The sequence below is a fragment of the Mobula hypostoma genome, chromosome 12 (assembly GCF_963921235.1).
Source record: "Mobula hypostoma chromosome 12, sMobHyp1.1, whole genome shotgun sequence".
Taxonomy (NCBI): domain Eukaryota; kingdom Metazoa; phylum Chordata; class Chondrichthyes; order Myliobatiformes; family Myliobatidae; genus Mobula; species Mobula hypostoma.
The window spans coordinates 52,592,587-52,613,602 of record NC_086108.1 but is presented as its reverse complement, the minus strand read 5'-3'; the positions used below and the strand labels follow the sequence as shown (position 1 = coordinate 52,613,602).

The following is a 21,016-nucleotide window of genomic DNA, read 5'->3' as shown; positions in this document are numbered from 1 at the left end:
GTTAGACCTAAGGTATTTTAAAAGAGTAGGAAAGGAACTATTTTACACTGAGATTTGAGAAGCAAGGTGCCAATCTGTATCAAAAGAGAGGTCAAAAGATTCCTCAGAGAAGTGGAAATAAATATATATTGGAACAAAGCAGACAAATGCTTTTTATTTGAAGGTCATAAGTAAATGAGTAGGGCTGAAAAACCTTTCTGCTTTTAATTCATTCTGTTGTGTTTCTTTCCCAGAGCTCTGGATTTTCTACAATTGTTCAAGACCAGAAGATTGCAAATATGTTTGAGCTATCAATGCCATTCCGCCAACAGCATTATCTAGCAGGACTTGTGCTCACTGAGTTAGCACTTATTCTAGACCCAGAGGCGGAGGGGTGAGTTGGAAAAGATACATGTCCACAACTTGTTTGCAGGAAGTTTACTCTTACATGTAACTACATGTGTCAAAGCAAATATCTTTTGTTGGGAGCAATAGAAGAGTGGTGTACAATTTTGTTTCTGTACTAAGTTCCAGACCTAGTACTTTGGAAGGACTTAGATTATTGGTATATATCAAGCCTTTCCTGACTCAGGTGAAATTCATCCTCAACTGCCAGTACTAATAAATGGCATCTTGTTATGATTGCATGTTCTATTTCATTCCTGAAACTCCAAATTTCAAGCTTATTTTCGAAGTAATATTTGTATGATAATGTATTTATAATTTTGCATAATGGCATACCTGCCTCTGTAACAAATCTGTCTCTTCATTGGACCACTGTGTTTTAGGTGATCTTTTCCAGTAATCTAATTTTTTTTTACAGCTTGTTTGGATTACACAAGAAGGTGGTCAGTGTTGTTCATAACTTGCTGTCGAGTCATGATTCAGATCCTCGGTATGCTGATCCAGAAGTGAAAGCTCGTGTGGCAATGTTATACTTGCCACTGATTGGCATAATTATGGAGACTGTACCACAGCTGTATGATTTCACAGGTAATTTAATCTTATGTTGTTTCGCTTTGCAACTGCAGGGAACATCTTTGGATCTTTGATACAAAAAAAGAGCTGTTTGAATTTCAAATGCACAAGGATTTCTTCCAGTCCTTGGCGCATGTGATAGGGCTATTAAGAGTATTCCAGTTGGTTTCTTGCCTTTTCCCTGTTGCGCCGCATTTTATTCCTCTCAAGTATTTTTCCAGCTCCCTTTGAAACCTGCATTTGCTATAGTGCATTCTAGACTCTTAAACACTTCAAAAGTTTACAACCCTGAGATTCATTTTCTTGTGGGCATACTCAATAAATCCAATAACTGTAATAGAATCAATGAAAGACCGTACCAACAGGATGGATAAACAACGAGTTTGCAAAAGACAACAAATTGTGCAAATACAAAAAAAGAAATAATAAATAATAAGCCATAGATATCGAGAACATTACATGAAGACTCCATGTAAATGAGTCCGTAGGTGTGGGAACAGTTCAGTGAACTCCTTAGAAAAGATTGCCTCAAGTTCTTTTTGGTTCTTTTGCCAGTAATGTACATTCAACATTCTTCCACCAATCGGAATGTCTTTATCCCCCCTGTTTTCATTTTAAATCACTACAATGGATTCTCTCACAATGTCCTCTGTTCTGCAGAGAACAACACTGGCTTCTCCAGTCCATCCATATGACTGAACTCCCTCTTCACTGGAATTATTTCATCAAATTTCTTCTGCTTATTCCCCCTCCAAGACTTCACATCTTTCTTAAAATGAGATGACCAGAAATGGGCACAGCGCTCCAGCTGAGCTAAGCCAGCGTTTTATAAAGCTCCACTGAGATTTCTGTTCACTTGTACTCGGTGCTCTAGTTGTAAAGCTTGGGACTCGATCCATTTTTTAGACAGTTTCTCACATGCTCTGCCAGTCTTAGTAATCAGTGTGTGTGGACTCCAGGATCTTTGTTGATGTGGTTAGAGAATTCTGCTCTCTGATTTTATAATTCTAATTCTAAGATCTGATTCTTCCAGCCAAAATCTCTCATCTTGTATTTTTCAGTATTAACTCTCACATGCCAAATATTTGCCCTTTTGACCATCCTCAGAAGCTTATCGCTATCTTCTTCATTGTTCACATTTTGTGCCATTTGTAGATTTGGGGATTGTATCCTGTAAAAGCTCCATATCATATGGACAGGAAATCCAGTTTTAAAAAAACTCCATATCATATGGACAAGAGACTTCTAGGAAACTCCATTTCCAAACTGGTACTTTGTTTCCTGTTTCATAATGTCTTTTAGATTTCTGCCTATACCACATCAACCCGATATCCCTCACTGTCTTTTAATTTTCTGTGTATACTGCATCAACTCGATATCCCTCATTGAACCCTGTCTTCTGCTTTGCCAAAAAGCTAAACATGTTTTGCCTTTAATAAATCCTCCTTTTCATTCTCTAGCCATTGTATACTTGGCCAAATGACTGCTAAGCCTGTTCCTCTTTTTTGTTTCTCCACCTTTGGGATTAACATGACTAGTCTTCAGTTACTCATTTTTAATAGATATATTTTCTTGAACAAAGGTGTAAATGTTTGTAGTTTTTACGTGTTTTAAGATAATGACTCAGATCTCTTCAGTTTTTCTCTTTACTTGGCATCCTTTTACATACTCTTGTTTTCTCCTTGTTAACCTTTATCCAATCCATAATCTCAGCAGCATAGAACATGAAACACTGCAGCACAGTTCAGACCCTTCAGCCCATTAAATTGTGTGGCCTTTTCACGTACTCAGAGCCCTCTCGCCCACATACAGTGGCATGCAAAAGTTTGGGCACCCCGGTCAAAATTTCTGTTACTGCGAATAGTTAACTGAGTAAAAGATGAACTGATCTCCAAAAGTCATGAAGTTAATGATGAAACATTTGTTTCAACATTATAAGCAAGATTAGTGTATTACTTTTGTTTTGTACAATTTTAGAGTGGGGGGAAAAAAGGAAAAGAGCACCATGCAAAAGTTTGGGCACCCCAAGAGATTTGAACTCTCAGATAACTTCTACCAAGGTTTCAGACCTTAATTAGCTTGTTAGGGCTATGGCTTGTTCACAGTCATCGTTAGGAAAGGCCAGGTGATGCAAATTTCAAAGCTTTATAAATACCCTGACTCCTCAAACCTTGTCCCAACAATCAGCAGCCATGGGCTCCTCTAAGCAGCTGCCTAGCACTCTGAAAATTTAAATAAATGATGCCCACAAAGCAGGAGACGGCTATAAGAAGTTAGCAAAGCGTTTTCAGGTAGCCATTTGCTCAGTTCATAATGTAATTAACAAATGGTAGTTAACAGGAATGGTGGAGGTCAAGTTGAGGTCTGGAAGACCAAGAAAACTTTCCGAGAGAACTGCTCGTAGGATTGGTAGAAAGGCAAATCAAAACCCCCGTTTGACTGCAAAAGACCTTCAGGAAGATTTAGCAGACTCTGGAGTGGTGGTGCACTGTTCTACTGTGCAGCAACACCTGCAGAAATATGACCTTCATGGAAGAGTCATCAGAAGAAAACCTTTCTTGCATCCTCACCACAAAATTCAGCGTCAGAAGTTTGCAAAGGAACATGTAAACAAGCCTGATGCATTTTGGAAACAAGTCCTGTGGACTGATGAGGTTAAAATAGAACTTTTTGGCTGCAATGAGCAAAGGTATGTTTGGAGAGAAAAGGGTGCAGAATTTCATGAAAAGACGGCACCTCTCCAACTGTTAAGCACGGCGGTGGATCAATAATGCTTTGGGCTTGTGTTGCAGCCAGTGGCATGGGGAACATTTCACTGGTAGAGGGAAGAATGAATTCAGTTAAATACCAGCAAATTCTGGAAGCAAACATCACACCGTCTGTAAAAAAAGCTGAAGATGAAAGGAGGACGGCTTCTACAATAGGATAATGATCCTAAACACACCTCAAAATCCACAATGGACTACCTCAAGAGGTGCAAGCTGAAGGTTTTGCCATGGCCCTCACAGTCCCCTGACCTAAACATCATCGAACATCTGTGGATTGACCTCAAAAGAGCAGCGCATGCAAGACGGCCTAAGAATCTCACAGAACTAGAAGCCTTTTGCAAGGAAGAATGGGTGAAAATCCCCCAAACAAGAATTGAAAGACTCTTTGCTGGCTACAGAAAGCGTTTACAAGTTGTGATACTTACCAAAGGGGGTGTTACTAAGTACTGACGCATGCAGGGTGCCCAAACTTTTGCTTCGGGCCCTTTTCCATTTTTGTTATTTTGAAACTATAAAAGATGGAAATAAAAAAGTAATCTTGCTTAAAATATTAAAGAAATATGTCATCTTCAACTTTATGCCTTTTGGAAATCAGGTCATCTTTTACTGACTTAGCTATTCACACAAGCAGAAATTTTAACCAGGAGTGCCCAAACTTTTCCATGTGCCTATACAGGAGTCTCTTAAATGCCCCTAATATATCTGCCTCAACCATCACCCAGGCAGCATGTTCCACACACCCACCATACTCTGTAAGGAAAAAAAAGAAAACAAAAACCTACCTCAGATATCTCTATACTTTCTCCAATCGCTTTAAAAATTTGCCCCCTTGTATTAGCTATTTACGCCCTGGGAAAAAGTCTCTGGTGAACAGTCTATCTATGCCCCTTATCATTTTATACACCCCTATCAAGACATCTCTCATTCTCCTTCATTCCAAAGGGAAAACCAGTAGCTTACTCAACCTTCCCTCATAAGGTATGCTCTTTAATACAAGCAGGATCCTAGAAAATCGCCACTGCACCCACACTATACTCTTCCTTAACCACCCAGCAACTTGTGTGGTACCCTGGAGGGATCTGTGTAAACATTAACATGCCCCTGTTCCCCCACACTGCAAAGAATCCTGCCACTAACCCCATACTCTTGTCTTGAAGTTCAATTTTCCAAAGAGTATCACTACACACTTTTCTGGATTGAACTTCTCTGCCTAGTTCTATATCCTTTCAGTGTCTCGTTGTAACCTATGACAACGTTCTACGCTATCCACAACACAACCATCCTGTGTGTCTTCTGCAAACTTACTAAACTATTTTTACAAAAATCACAAAGAACAGGGATCTAAGAACAGGTTCTTCTGGAACACCACAGGTCACTGACCTCTAGGCAGAATGTGCTCCATCTCCTACCACTCTCTGCCTTCTGTGGGCGTCAGTTCTGACACCATGCAGCCAAATTTCCTAGTATCCCCTGCCTCCTGACTTTCTAAATGAGCTTACCATGGAGAACCTTGTTAAATGTCTTACTAAAATTGATATACACCACATCCACTGCTCTATCTTCATCAATTTGTTTTGTCCTTCCTCAAAGAATTTAACCAGGCTCATGAGGCACAACCTGCCCTCACAAAGCAATGCTGTCTATCCTTCCTCAGATTATGCTTCTCTAAATGCTTGTAAATCTCTAAGAATCCTCTCCAGTACTTTGCCCATCACTGACATAAGACTCACTGGTCTATAATCCCCAGGATTATCCCTATTGGCTTTCTTGAACAAAGGAGTAAAGCTTGTCACCCTCTAATCTTCTGGTACTATTCCTGTGGCCAGTGAGAACACAAAAATAATCGCCAGTGACATAGCATTGCTTCCCTCGTTTCACCTGAGGTCTATCCCACCTGGCCCCGGGGACTTATCTATCCTAATGTTTTTCAGAAGTTCCAGCACATGCTTTTTCTTGAAGCTGACGTATTCCAACCTGTTTTATGCTGTCCTCAGATTCATTAAGGTCCCTCTCTGGTGAATACTGAAGAACCTCCCCTAGCTCATCCATCTCCAGTCACATATTTCCTCTTTTGTCCCTGCCTTCAGTTATCCTCCTATTCTCCACATGCATGTTTTACACCGTGACATTTTCCATCATCCTACTTTCTTTCCTTTTTCTTGTCTGAACACTTTATATCCAGGAATACTTAGATCTATTAAAACTAACAGTGGTCCTCTTTTATTGCCACGGCATCATTCTCTAACATGGTTAAACCCTGCAGCTCACAAACTTTTTTAGTGCACTTCTTATGCTTACTTATGAGCACTGTAATGCTGACCTACACCACCTTGTACTTTCCTTCAGTTTAGTCGGGTCCAGGAACTTCTAATTTGCTGTTATCTCTACCAATCCTTTTGGCACCATTTTCTCTTTGGCAACACGACCTATTTAGCAAATTTATAGAACAGTAACTGTAAACATCAGGAACTGATAAACTGTGTAAATGCAGATAATAAATAAATAAACAGGATAAAAGAGTCCTTAAATAAGTGCAGTTATCCCCTTTTGTTCAAAAGCCTGATGGTTGAGGGATAGTAACTGTTCTTGAACTTGGTGGTGTGAGTTCTGAGTCACCTGTACCTTTCTACCTGATAGCAGCACTGAGAAAAGAGCATGGCCCGGGTGGTGAGGATCTTTAATGATGGATGCTGCTTTTCTACAGCAGTGTTTCATGTAGATGTGCTCAGTCGTTGGGAGGGTTTTACCTGTGATGTACTGGGCTGAATTTACTATGTTTTGTAGATTTTCCACCCAAAGGCATTGGTGTTTCCATACCAGGTTGTAATGCAGCCAGAAAAAAAACATCAGGAAATATTGTGAGTGTGAACACTGTTAGAAGTAGATGCTAAGTTAGATGAAAGAAAATAAGCAAGATATGAAATTAATTGCAGATGTGATAAAATCAAAAGATGGATATAGATAAGAAAGATCACAACTCCAACCAAACTCATTTAGCCAAAATAAATTTTCCCCATCGTCGTGTCTGATTTACCTTCTAACTTTTTAAGTTTCATCATAAGAAGTATTTAATTTGGTGATTTAATAAATGTCATGTTTTTGAGGAAAAACAGCTTCAAACATTGATTACTTGCAAAGGATCTAATGCTCAGGGCATTTTGGGAGATGCACTGCTGTATTGTGGCAGAAAGTATTTAATGGTCAACAAAATAGGTGGTGTACAATGTGGAATTCCTTTGATATTCACAAAAACGTAAGATTTTCTCTTTTTTCAACAAATTATGAATTCTTATTCTGCCTCTTTCTGTGTGACTTCCACTCTTTTCAATGTTAGATACATTTTTATCATTATGATTTCTATTTTGTGTTCTCATTTGCTTGCTCTGCCTTGCATCCTGTCTTCAACCTCCCTGGCTCTTTTGTTTTCTTAAACTGTCCTCTTACATCTGTGTCCAAATCCAACCTGGATTTATACAGAAGTCTTTCTTGTATGGGAGATGAATTGCTGAGAGATAGTTCTCAGTTCCATTTATAGTTGTCTTGAGATTGTCCATGAGAAGCCAGATTCACCGATTGGAAATAAAATATATGATACACTGGCCACTTGTGGGATACTCTTCCAAGGCTGAAGTTAATGCCATTATGAGAGGAGAGCAAGCATTATTAGATGGATTTACATCTAATCCATGGAAAAATATTGAGCAATGTTGACAAATGGAAATGGTTCCCTTGGCGGAGATCCCTTATCTTGGGGTTAAAGAAAGTCCAGTCCTAATGAAATGTAGCTCCATTTTTCTCAGTCTTTGGGTGTACCTGCCCTGCTGAGTATTTTCTGCAGTTTGTTTTTATTTCTGACTTCCAGCATCAACAGAATTTTGCTCATCAAATATTATACTTTGAGCATCAGAATTTTAAATAGGGTGATAAATGAATCAATCCTAATCCATTCAGTAGGTTGCAGAGTCTACTTACAAGTGGCATTAGGTTGTTGGGAAGAGCATTTGATCGCACAAGTGATTCTTACCTGGCGATGTTGAGCTGGTGAATCGGTCTGATGTAAAACAATCTACTATTGGATCTGTTAATATAGACTGTTTAAATGTTATTTTCTTTGCAGTTTAGCAATTATCTGCTTGTATTTTAAATAGCTCTTATGTGTATAACAGCTTAATATGCTTGTAGTGATTATACAAAGTGTAATTCTGGAAAGCTCTGGAAGTTTCTTTGTTCTCCATGACTTAAATAAGTGCTTTCTCATTGGTTAGCTTGGTACTGCAACACTGAGTGAGAGACTTCTACTTGGTTGTCTCTTATCTACAGATTTGAATTGAATTTTTCTTATCTCAGTAATATAAAAAAAGCTGTTTTATGGGAGGTGTCATTTTTGTTTCTTTGTCTCTGAACTAATACACCCTGTATCACCATCTGTTTCAACTTTCATTTGTTCTATCAACTCTTAATAAAACGATCGTGAAGCAACATGTTTTGTGCCTCTATTTCTGCATTCTACAAGAACCTTGGATTTAAATACCTAGCTAATCATGTTTCTATAGCACTTTCTTAATTTACTAACTGCAGTAATTATAGACATTTCACAAAAAGTAAACTGTATTTTGAGTCCTAAAACCACCTTACATGAAGAGTAACTGTTTCAGAAAATATAAATCCATATAACCAAGAAGTAAGTTTTATTTGAGAATTAACTATTTGATGATAACATTTTAAGCATCATCTAAGATAATATTTTTTTCCTTCTTTTTCTGCTCTACCTGCTTCTTTCAAGAATCTCAAAATCAACGCGGACGCCCTAATGTTGTAACTGCGGATGATTATGAGACCGAGAGTAGTAATATGATCAATCAAACTGTTGCCATGGCAATTGCAGGAGCATCTGTCCCTCAGCTTTCTCGACCGAGCAGTTTCCTGCTGGCATCAGGGGTAAGGCAAACCTTCCTTATTTCTTAAGGGTTTAAATGAGAGTCTGTGGCTTATTGAGAAGAAATAGAAGCAAAAGTTGGATATGTCAATAGTTAACTAAGATTTGCAAGTTTTTATACTTCATCAGGAAGGAATCCTGAATTTAAAGGACTTCACAGTTTTGACATAGAAGAATCAAGGAAGGATCGATTTTAATATAGTCACAGAGGACTACAAAGAAAGACAAGTACAACAATGTACTTGCAACACCTTTTCTGATCTTAAGCCAAGCTGAAGCACTTTGCAGTCTATTAAATACAGTAGCTTTCAAGTGAGGGGATGTGGCAGCTAATTTGCAGACCAAAGTTTCATAGCCAACAGTAGGATAAATAATCAAATCATTTGTTTTAAGCACATAAGCTACGAGATTGATTTGAGCCAGGATGTTGGGGAAGCTCCTCACGCTTTATGTTCAGTTGAGGAGGTGGGCAGGTTTGAGCAGCCAATGCAATAGAGAGCACCATGACTGCAAAACTCCTTCTCGACGGCACTCAGATATCAACCTAGATTACGTGCAGAAATAGAGAGCACTATGACTGCAAAACTCCCTCTTGACGGCACTCAAATATCCGTCTGGATTATGTGCAGAAATCTTGAGTGCGGTGGAACACAGACTTTCCAATGCAATGGAGAGCACCATGACTGCAAAACTCCCTCCCTACGGCACTCAGATATTAGTCTGGATTATGTGCAGAAATCTTGAGTGGGGTGGAACACAGACCTTCCAGCTTAAAGGAGAAAAGGCTGAAAGATCAGGCTGTTGCAGGTGGAAAATTTAGAGTATCCATGAACCTCATGTAAGAATGACAGAAGAATGATTTTAGATTAGCTTTATTTGTCACATACACATGGAGATATACAGGGAAACATGTTGTTTGTGTCAATGACCAATACAGTCCATGGTTGTGCTGGAGACAGCCCACAAGTGTCACGCACAACACGCTGGAGGAACTCAGCAGGTCGGGCAGTGTCCGTGGCCCACAAGTGTCAACATGCCTGTGGTGCCAACGTAGCCCATGGAAAAAGTAAATATTCTACAATAACTTTGAATGTCAGTAATTGTTTGAAGGCACAAAGTTAAAGTTCAAATAATCAAGTCTTAATCTTTATTTGGTTTAGAGTGGACGGCAGTATACAACCTTCTCTGCAGAATCAAGCCGCAGTTTGCTGATTTGTCTTCTCTGGGTTTTGAAGAATGCAGATGGTGTGATTTTGCAGAAGTGGTTTGCGGATCTCTCTGTCCTTCAACTAAACCGCTTGTTGGACTTGATGTATCTTTGTGTGTCCTGTTACGAGTACAAGGTATAGTAGTCAAAATCGCTAAATTTCTTATTTTGTTGATGTTTGTGTAGACCAAACATTTAATCAGCCAGGAAACAGTGATAATGATTTTAAACTTGGTTTCACTATATCTCTGTGACAGGTTAATGCAGAGCTATGAATCCTGCTCTTTTACTACTGTTGTGATTTTTTTTTTCTTTATGTTTGTATATGTCAGAAGAGGACAAAATTGGGTTTTTAAAAAAATTTCTCTATAATCAAATGTCCTCCAAACATTCATGTCTGTTCTCACGAACATGTATTGCTATCTTGGCGGCAGGGTATTGGAGAGATGAGGTGAATTTCATCCCACATAAAAGAAATACCATCATGTTTGTATATGCCAGCTTTAAAAGTTGCTAAGCTGTCTATTTTGTGCCAAATGTAACAGGGCAAGAAAGCGTTTGAGCGAATGAACAGCCTCACATTCAAAAAATCAAAAGACATGAAAGCAAAACTTGAAGAAGCAATTCTGGGGAGCATTGGAGCCCGGCAGGAAATGGTTCGGCGCAGCAGAGGCCAACTAGGTATATTCAGTCTGTTCACCTGTCCCACTGTGATTTCAACTGTATGTTTGTAAGATCTCAGTCTCTACTGTTAGTGTGCTCTTGGCACCTTCCTCCAGTCACACATCACTTCACATGGATTATGGTCATTTACAGTAAGCTTTAGGATATGTATCACAACATTTGGTATTTCATATCATCTTCTTCTACCATGCTTTACGCTTGCTTAATAAAATTCTAACATTGTCGATTCAATCTGGATGCCATAGCCTCCTCTGTTGGATCCATCCCATTTCCTGGGATCAATCTCACCTCTATTTCGCCTCCCTTCATTTCCCTCGACATATTCTGCCCATCAACTCCCTCTGATTCCTTTTGCCATTAACTTACTCAGTGGGGTAATTTACAGTAACCAGTTAACCTATCCACATCTCAGAATTAGAATCAGGTATATTATCATTGACATTCATTGTGAAATTTGTTGTTTTGAAAGAGCAGTACGTTAAAAAAAATCCCTATAAATAATGGTTCTATCTTTATAGTTGTATAATCCTGACAATGCAGAGGTGATGAACACATTTTTAAGAAGGTATTAAAAAGGTACTTCTAAAGGTATGCTATATCCCTGTAAGTATCAACTACAAGGAAGTTCCTTTAATGTTCTATGCTTCATATGCAGAGCGAAGTCCATCTGGGAGTGCATTTGGAAGTCAAGAAAATCTGCGGTGGAGGAAAGATATGACCCACTGGCGTCAGAACAGTGAAAAGCTTGATAAGTGCGTTAAGTATATTGCGGTTAATATTGTAAAAAGGATGAAGAGATGTCATATTGAATTGTTGCCATTATAGTTTGTAAAAATGGAGATTAAGGCTAGATGGACGATACATACAACAGTTGTTAATCCTAAACCATTTATTTCTAGTGGTGCCTGTTTCAACAGATTTCTAGTGCTGGATGAGAGCATTGACTCTGATATTTAACTATGTGAGCCAGCACTGTATCCAGAAGATAGTCTGAATTGCATTACACAGGTAATTTGGTCCGACTGGTTAAGAGACCCCTGTGGATTTGGTAGGGCAAGAGATCATTTGATTTAAACACTACCACAGCCAAGTGAAATATCTCTAATCCACGATTTAACGTTCCATTTCAGTACATATGGAGAGTATTTTCACTGCACTTCTGTCGAAGTGCTCTTTATTTTGTAGGTAGTTTTATGCAAGGAACACCAACGATTCTCAATGGCCAAGACAAGTAAGGAGGACTTGCAACAAAAAAATCCTATATTTTCACTTCATTCTAGTGCAAGTCGACTCTTTTGTAAAAATGACGATACAATAACGACAAGTCAGGGAAAGATTAGACTTGGACACATGGCGATTATATAACCCTGCAAACTCTATGTTTAATTTATAATAAACAATATGGATGCAATGTAGAATCTGGATAGAAAGTTCCAGCCAAGAATTATATTTTAGCATTATAGTAGTTCTTTTTCCAGATAAAATTGTTTAATTTTGTGGGATACTTCCAACAGACAGTGACCCTTTATTTTTCCTCTCTCTTAAAATCATTGATTCATGCTAAAATGGCACTCCCCAAGTGTCTGCAGTTCCCTCCGCCCAATCCCTTATCTATGTACCATTCTTATATATGTGTCAGAAGACTGTTTAGCTAAATGAAACAATAGTTGCTGTGCTTTTTACGTGGCATTCATGGGTACTCACAATCCACCAGGATTCATTACACAATAGTGCTTAGGCCATAGAGTCTTAAAGAAGTACGACACAGAAACAGGCCATTCAGCCCATCTAGTTCATGCCAAAAACCATTTAAACTCCCATTGAACTGCACCAAAACCATAGCCTTCTATATCCCTACTATCCATGTATCTATCCAAACTTCTTTTAAATGTTGAAATCAAGCTCCACAGCTCTTTCCACAGTGTCACGACCCATTGAGTGAAGAAGTTTCCCTTCAAGTTCCCTTTAAATTTCTCACCTTTTATCCTTAACCAATGACCTCTGCTTGTAGTCCCATACAACCTCAGTGGAAAAAGCCTGCTTGCATTTACCTTATCTATACTCATAATTTTGTATACCTTTATCAAAACTCCTCTCAATTTTCTACGTTTCAAAGAATACAGTCCTAACCTATTCAATCTTTCCTTATAACTCAGATCTTCCAGACCTGGCAACGTCCTTGTAAATTTTCCCTGTACTCCTTCAAACTTGTTTACATTTTTCCTGTAGGTAGCTGACCAAAACTACATACAATTCTCCAAATTAGGCCTCACTAATGTCTTATACAACTTCAACATAACATCCCATCTCCTGTACTGAATACATTAATTTATGAAGGCTAATGTGCCAAAAGCTTTCTTTACGACCCTGTCTACCTGTTGCGCCACTTTCAATGAACTGTGTACCTTTATCCCCAAGTCCCTTTGTTCTACCACACACTTCCGACCGTTCACTGTGTGCACTGTGTAAGACCTACCCTGGTTGGCCCTATTGAAGTGCAATACCTCTCTCTTGTCTGCATTAAATTCCATCTGCCATTTTTCAGTCCATTTTTCCAGCTGATGTAGATCCCATTGGAAGCCATGATAGTCTTCCTCACTGTCCACCACACCCCCAGTCTTGGTGCCTTCTGCAAAATTGCTGATCCAGTTAACCACATTATCATCCAGACCATTGATATAATTGACAAATAACAAAGGACCCAGCACCGATTCCTGTGGCACACCACGAGTCACAGGCCTCCAGTCAGAGAGGCAACCCTCTAAGACCACTCCCTGGCTTCTTCCACAGAGCCAATGTCTAATCGAATTTACTGCTTCACCCCGAATGCCGAGTGACTGAACCTTCTTGACCAGCCTCCCATGCAGGTCTTGTCAAGTGCCTTAGGTCTGTGGATCATTTAGGTAATGCCCTCTGTTCTGAAGGTATGGGGTCAGGAGGGGATGGCAAATGTTGTTGGAGGGTGAAAGGGGATATTTGTAAGAAAGACTCTGTGATTGGACATGCTGAACAGACCAAATGCTTTTATGCTCTTTTTGATATATTTGAAATCCCCTGTTAATCCAGTGATAGTATGCAGAGTTTCTGCTCTGACTGATTTACTGACTCATTGAAGCTAAGGATGGAATATGGTATAGTCTGAATGGCTCAGTACCCAAAGGTAGTGGCTTTAACCAGCTGAGTCAGCTGTGTTACTAGGTGTGAGGCTGGTATCGTATTCTTGGTTGTTTAGATTGCTCTTATTTTTCTCACTGCCTGTGTCCTAACCCACAGCTATAATTATTTCTTCACATGTGCTGTTTGTTAAAGAAGCCAGAAATCTGTCAGGTATGGTAACACTGGCTGCTGCTACTGTCCCTGCTTCAGCATAACGTGGATGAAACACTTAAAACATTGATTTACAGCTGGGATGAGATTAAGTTCTGTTTTGTGCACACATCTGCTTGATATATACATACTGTGTGTTTGTTTTGTGTGTGTGAGGGTGAATAATTATTTTTTCTGGAGATCATTAGCAAAAGCCATTTTTGTGACTAAAATTCCAAAATTACAAGATCCTGTTAAGTGCCAGAAAGAACACATCTTGCAGAAATGTTAATTAGTTGCAAATGGTGATATTTTTTGTTTCTTTTGTCAAGGAAAGTAGCTTACCTGTAATGTTGTTCACCTCCTTTATTCCAAATCTTTCTCCATTTAAAATTCAATGATGTGAAGAAGATTGGCCAACCTAGCTGGGTGTACTAAATAAAAATGATGCTTCATGCCTGGGTGTTAATGCAGAAAAATAATATCGAACAAAGAGAATGGACCATTTCTCCCTGGGAAGTGTTTGGAAGTTTACTTTACACCAATGGCAATATACCTTGAGAATTCTGCCCTAAAGGCTATCCAGTCAGATGCAATGGATTTGCATGTGGACAGAGACCTTGGCTCCATGGCTAATAAATCTCCTAATACTTGCTGTTGAAACCTAGATGTTAGCAATGTCCTCTAGGGTGAAATACTAAAAAGCGGGAGATCTGGCATATTTTGGAAATGTACCCAGAAAGAACACAAGAAGAGATGAAACTGAAATTTTAATAATATTGTAAAGTAGACAGGAAGTGACAAAATGAAAAAATACGAATAATATTATTCTGAAATTGTGACATCTTTTGGAAGTATTTATTCATAATCCTATACAATGTGGAATGTCAAACAAATAAAAAGATCTGCTCCTTTATGACTCAATAAAGTAAAAAAAAAAGGGTCTCCTCCTCCCCCATGGTGCCCCCGCTTCTGGTATATCTCTCCTTGTTGGTCCTGCAGTAGCACGTCTGATGAAGCAATGGGTTGCAAATTATTCCTTACTGTTCCATGATGCTCCCCTTTGTAACGCAAGCATGCAATCAGAACAAAAATTTAAAATGTTGGAAATATTCAGTTGATCAGGAAGATTCTGTGGAGAGACGGAGTTAACCCTTCAGGCTGAAGCTCTTCCATCAACTGCACGATAATGCAGTGGTTAGCATAACGCCATTACAGTGTCAGCAGCCCAGGCTCAATTCTGCTGTTGTCTGTGAGGAGTTTGTACGTTCTCCGTGACCCGTGGGTTTCCTCCGGGTGCTCTGGTTTCTTCCCACGTTCCAAAGGCATACACCTTAATATTTTAATGAGTCACATGGGTACATTTGGACACAAAGGCCTGTTACCATGCTGTGTCCCTAAATAAATAAAAAGGAAGAAAAAGAATTAGGAAGCATAAAATGTGTTAGTTTTGCAGAGAGAGTTGGGATTGATGGAAAGGACAAAAGGGAATATCTTTGCGAGCAACACACACAAAATGCTGTAGGAACTCAGCAGGCCAGGCAGCATCTATGAAAAAGAATACAGTCCTTGCAGGACTGCTGAAGGGTTTCGGCCTGAAACGCCGACTGTTAACACTTTTCCATAGATGTTGCCTGGCCTGCTGAGTTCCTCCAGGAATTTGTGTGTGTTGCCTGGATTTCCAGCATGTGTAGACTTTCTCTTGTTTGTGATATCTTTGAGAGAGTGAGGACAGGATTGCTTTTGAGATAGTTTTAGATGGGTAGGTTAATACAGACAGTGGAGGGAGCATAACCAGAGGATAGAAATGCACCAGACATATCTGCTCTAATATCCGAAATTATCTAGTTGGCAGGTTAGTGAGAGCAGTTAGAAAGAGAGAGAAGATTAAGCCACATTCTCTCTCACTAAATGTTACTAATCTATCAACCAGGTTCTCTCTGGCTTGCCCTTTGTGAGATACTCCCTTTGCTCTATACTGTAGATCCATTCACTCTTCCTGCTCCTTAAAACTAACCTGTTTTCTCTTGTTCTCAATTCCAACAAATACTCTTCAGCCTGATATTTTAGCCATTATGTCTCTTTCTACAGATGCTTCCAGATCTGCTGAGTGTTTCCAGTATTTTCTATTTTTATTTCACATTTACTGCATCTGTTATTTGTTTTTATTTTGAATACAGTTAACCTGTTGGAGACATTTTAAAAATTTTTTTTGTTGAAGGTGGGTCTCGCTGTCGAAGCCTGCATTTCTGTCCTGCACCTAACAGGACAGTGATGAGCTGCATTTCCTTTTGAGGGCTGAAGATATTCTTACTGTGATGGTGGGCAGCGAGGTCACAGTTTCGATTTGGTAGCGGTGACGGAGGTGCGGAATGCTGACAAGTGCTGACTTCACTTGTAGGGACATTAGTGGGGGAGATTCTGAGGGACGAGTTCAACCGTCACTTGGATAGCCAAGGCCTGATCAGAAATGGACAGCAGTGGTTTTGTGGATGAGAGGTCATATCTGGCAAATCTTTTGGAGTTTATTAAAGAGGTAACTAAGGAGATAGATGAGGGCAGGGTGGTGGATGTTGTCTGTTTGGACTTCTGTAAAGCTTGTGACAAGCTTTTAACAGGCTGATCAGGAAGATTCGATTGATTAGGATGGGGGGAGCTTACGAGGTGGATTCAGAATCGGCTCGATAAAAGGAAACAAGTGGCGGTTGAAGGTCGAATATCTGACTGGAGGGCTGTGACTAGTGGAGTACTCCAGGGATCAGTTTTGGGACCTCTGATATTCATTATTTATATATGGTAAATGATTTGGATATAAATGTACATGACATAATTAGTAAGTTTGCTGATGATATTAAATTGGGGAGCTTGTTGATAGTGACGCAGATTACAATGAATTGGAAAGAAATCTTGATCAGTTACGGAGATGGGCTGAGGAACAGCAAATGGATTTCAACTTGCGTAAGTGTAAGGTAATGCATTTTGGACACAGTCAAACCAGGTAGGATTTATACGGTGAATGGCAGGGTACTGACGAATATTGTGGAAGAGGGGGACCTGGGACTACAAGTGGACAGTTCACTGAAAGCAGCTGTGCAAGTAGACATTGCTGATGGAGAAGGCATTTAGGGTTGCTGGTCTTCATCAGTCAAGACATCAAGTTTAGCAGTAGGGAAATTATGTTTGAATCTGTGTAAATCTATATTCTTCAACATAAGTTCACTCTTTTGCTTCATGCTATTTTTGGCCACTAACCTGTTTACACTTTCTCAGAATTTAGCCCAATAACTGTCAAAAAATTAGTATATAGGTATTATTAGCAATTTAAAAGACTGGTCATTTAAAATCATAAATGACTTTGCCCATCTTTATCTAAGCAATTTGATCTATTGAATCTTCTAGTGCAGTGGTCCTTTCTGTACATTAAGTTCAATGCTGTGTAGGCTGCTTGCTATGCACACCACATGGGCAGTGAGAGCTGTGGTGGAACTCTGCTTGCACTGGTTTCTTTGCTGATCTGCATGTGGCTTGAAGATTAAAGCATTAAAACTGTATTTGCATAAAGCTTGTAGCATGAATAGTGAAATGCAGAATGACATTTAACAATCTTTTTTCACGTTTAATTCCATAGGCTGCTCTGATTGAAAGTTTTACATTTAATAAGAGATGTATACTATAATAGAGTTTCTTTAATCAAAATATATTACTGGCAATTTCATATTTCAATTTAAAACATTCTATGCTATGACTGGATTTTGCAGATTAAAATTTCCTTTTTTCTTCGTTATGCTACCCTGTATCTTCTCCAGCTTCTTCATCCATTTTCCTCTGCATCCCTTTCTCTACTTCATTCTCAATCCTTTGTTCCTTTATTCTCACTTCAGTCTACAGACGTCTCCCTGTTACTGGTGTAATTTATTCAAGCTGTACTTTTTAAGTTATTGCACCCTGTGACCCGAGTACTTCTTTACCTCTCGCTATCTTCTACTTCTGTACTTAATCCCTTTTTATGTTGTCCCACTAATTAAATTGCCATTATAACCAGTTGAAAGTTGTTGACTACATCTTTTACTGTATTAGAAAACATTGAACAGTGACTCACAAAAGCCATCTTTTGCAGTCACCGGCAAGATACTGATTTTTTTTTGCTTGTTAGGTTTGTTTCTGTAACAGTTTCTATTAATAACTTGGTGTTCCTTTAATGAAGGTAATCTCACCTGTGTGCACTTGAAATATAATTGGGGAATTATATTATTGGCCATAGAATTGGGGAAGGGAAGATCACCCATTTTAAGATCATAAGATACAGGAGCAGAATTAGGCCATTCAGCCCATCGATTCTGCTCTGCCATCTCATCATGGCTGATCCATTCCCCTTCAACCCCAGTCTCCTGCTTTCTCCCCAGATCTCTTTATGTCCTCACTAAGCAAGAATCTATCAACCTCTGCATTAAATATACCCAATAACTTGGCCTCCACAGCTGATTGTGGCAACAAATTCCATAGATTTACCATTCTTAGGCTAAGAAATCCCTTCTCATCTCCATTCTAAATGGACGTCCCTCTACTCTGAGGCTGTGTTCTCTGGTATAAGACTCCCCCACCATAGGGAACATTCTCTCCACATCCAGTCTATCAAGACCTTTCAACATTTGATAGATTCATTAGTGAAGTACATGCAGAAGATGGTTTCAAAACTAATGCTTGAATTATTGTTTAAGTACTGCTATATTTTGTTGGATCTTCTCCCAGATGTCATTGCATTTGGGTGTAGAAACTATGGGGAACTTCTCATTTTCACTCAAATGCTCAAATAAAGGACACTATCTTAAGGATTTTCCATCCTTCTTTCCAACCAAAGTTTATTTATAGTGTTAAATTGCTTAAACCTGTGCTGTAAGCCTTCTTCATTTTTCCCCATTACAAGAAGACAAGTACAGGCTATCAAGCTGCTCAAAGCTGCCCTATTTCCACCAGCTAACAGCTACCATGTTCATGGCTTAACCGCACATCTATTTACGTTCTTAGCTTCATTTTATTTTTTGATCACAATTAGAAAGTCCACGTTATCTTGGTAGTTAATTTGATTTAAAACAACAAAACAGTACAGAGCAAGAATAGGTTCCTTGGCCCTCCATGTCAATGGTGACCATGAAGCCTTTTTAAATTGCCTGCACTTATCCCTCTACTCTCTGCCTGTTTATATGCCTGTTAAACATTGCTGTCATATTGCTCCCCTGGTAGCACGTTCTAGCACCTTGCGTTCTCTGCATTAAAAATCTTAACCATGTAAGTCTCCTTTAAACTTCCCCCTCTCACCTTAAAACTGTGTCTCTTAGTACTTAACATTTCCATACTGGGGAAAAAGACTATCTGCATTTATCTATGCCTCTCTTTAGTTAGTATACTTCAATCAGTTCATCCCATCAGCATTTCACACTCCAGAGAAAACTATCTTAAGTAAGTACAAAGGCAATATCATTATAAACCTCTTCTGCATCCTCTCCAGAGCCTCCATATCCTTCCTGTAATGTGGCAACCAGAGTTGTACACGATAATCCAAATGTGGCCTGACCCGAGTTTTAGATAGCTGCATTACAGATTATACAGATTTCAAGTCAATAGAAGCTGACACAAAAAGAAAGATTGAGCAATATAGTTATTACATTTTCTGTAAAAGTGATGGTGTCTAGAAGACATAACCCTTGTGATACTTGATTAAGGTATAATAAATAAATAAGATATCCATTTCAGGAGAATACATCCCACTGTAGAAAGTAGCATTTTCTTTCCTGATCTGCAATTTTTTCCCCTCTCCAATTTCAGTGACTTAAGGCAGAACTTTTGCTTTACTGTATGACTTATTGTCATACTTTGACATGCTTTGAAGGTAGAGGATCATCAGGACCCATACCACCAGGTTCAGGAACACCTTTTGCCCCTGAACCATCAGGCTCTTGAACCAGTGGGGATAACTGTACTCAACTTCACTCACCCCAACACTGAACTGTTCCCACAACCTATGGACTCGCTTCCGAGGACTCTCATTGTTCCGATATTTGTTGCTTTTTTTTTGCTCTTTTATTTGCACATTGGTTGTTTATCTGTCCTGTTGGGTGCGGTCTTTGATTCTGCCCTTTCGTTGATTCAGTTATGTTTCTTGGATTTACTGAGTATGCCTGCAAAAAAAATGAATCTCGGGATTATATATGGTGACATACAGCACTGTGTAGAAGTCTTAGGCTCATATAGCTAGCTATATATATATACTATATATATTAGGGAGCCTAAGGCTTTTGCACAGTACTGTAGTAAGTTGATCTGTGGTACTGTACTGCACAAAAAAAAAACAAATTTTATGATATATGTGAAGGATGATAAACCCGATTCTTATGTGGGTCTCTATTATGGACTGGGAGTGGGAAGATGGGCAGGAAGAAGAGAATCATGGTTGTGAAAAGAGGAAGGGAGAGAGGAGGGAACAGGAAGCACAGGGAGAGATTCTGTAATGATCAATAAACCAACTGTTTTGAATCAAATAACCTTGCCTGGTACCTCAGGGCTGGGTGTGTTGGCACCTGCAGCATTCCCTGCCCCTGGTACTCCTCTGCTACCTGTCCCACAGCCCTCTGACGACACTCCACCCTCATCGTTTCCAACATCCTTTGCTCCCGCTCTCCGCTCCACATTGACAAATACAGTAGTGTGCAAAAGACTTCGGCACTTTAGCTATATACAGCGGCGTGCAAAAATTCCCTGGTCAAAATTTCTGTTACTGTGAATAGCTAAGCGAGTAAGAGATGAACTGATTTCCAAAAGGCATTAAGTTAAAAAGATGACACATTTCTTTAATATTTTCAGCAAGGAAACCTTCTTATTTCCATTTTTTACAGTTTCAAAATAACAAAAAGCGAAAGGGCCTGAAGCAAAAGTTTGGGCACCCTGCATGGCAGTACTTAGTAACACCCCCTTTGGCAAGTATCACAGTTTGTAAACGCTTTTTGTAGCCAGCTAAGAGTCTTTCAATTCTTGTTTGGGGGATTTTCAGCCATTCTTCCTTGCAAAAGGTTTCGAGTTCTGTGAGATTCTTGGGCCGTCTTGCATGCACTGCTCTTTTGAAGTCTATCCACAGATTTTTGATGATGTTTAGGTCAGGGGACT

At 39.3% G+C, this 21,016-nt stretch overlaps 1 protein-coding gene across 10 annotated transcripts in view; it reads left to right on the top strand.

The window, feature by feature from the left end:
- The window catches only part of dock7 (dedicator of cytokinesis 7), a 192,555-nt gene that overhangs the window by 119,291 nt on the left and 52,248 nt on the right, over window positions 1-21,016 (top strand). For 6 of the 10 annotated variants that reach the window (XM_063064097.1, XM_063064093.1, XM_063064088.1 and 3 more), the window contains 6 exons: window positions 234-373; window positions 803-972; window positions 8,509-8,663; window positions 9,822-10,004; window positions 10,414-10,549; window positions 11,208-11,304. In XM_063064097.1, the coding sequence (XP_062920167.1) occupies window positions 234-373; window positions 803-972; window positions 8,509-8,663; window positions 9,822-10,004; window positions 10,414-10,549; window positions 11,208-11,304 (881 nt within the window). Of the gene's footprint in view, window positions 1-233; window positions 374-802; window positions 973-8,508; window positions 8,664-9,821; window positions 10,005-10,413; window positions 10,550-11,207; window positions 11,305-13,861; window positions 13,880-21,016 lie in introns of all 10 variants that reach the window. The other 4 variants (XM_063064095.1, XM_063064090.1, XM_063064087.1 and 1 more) reach the window with 1 other exon arrangement.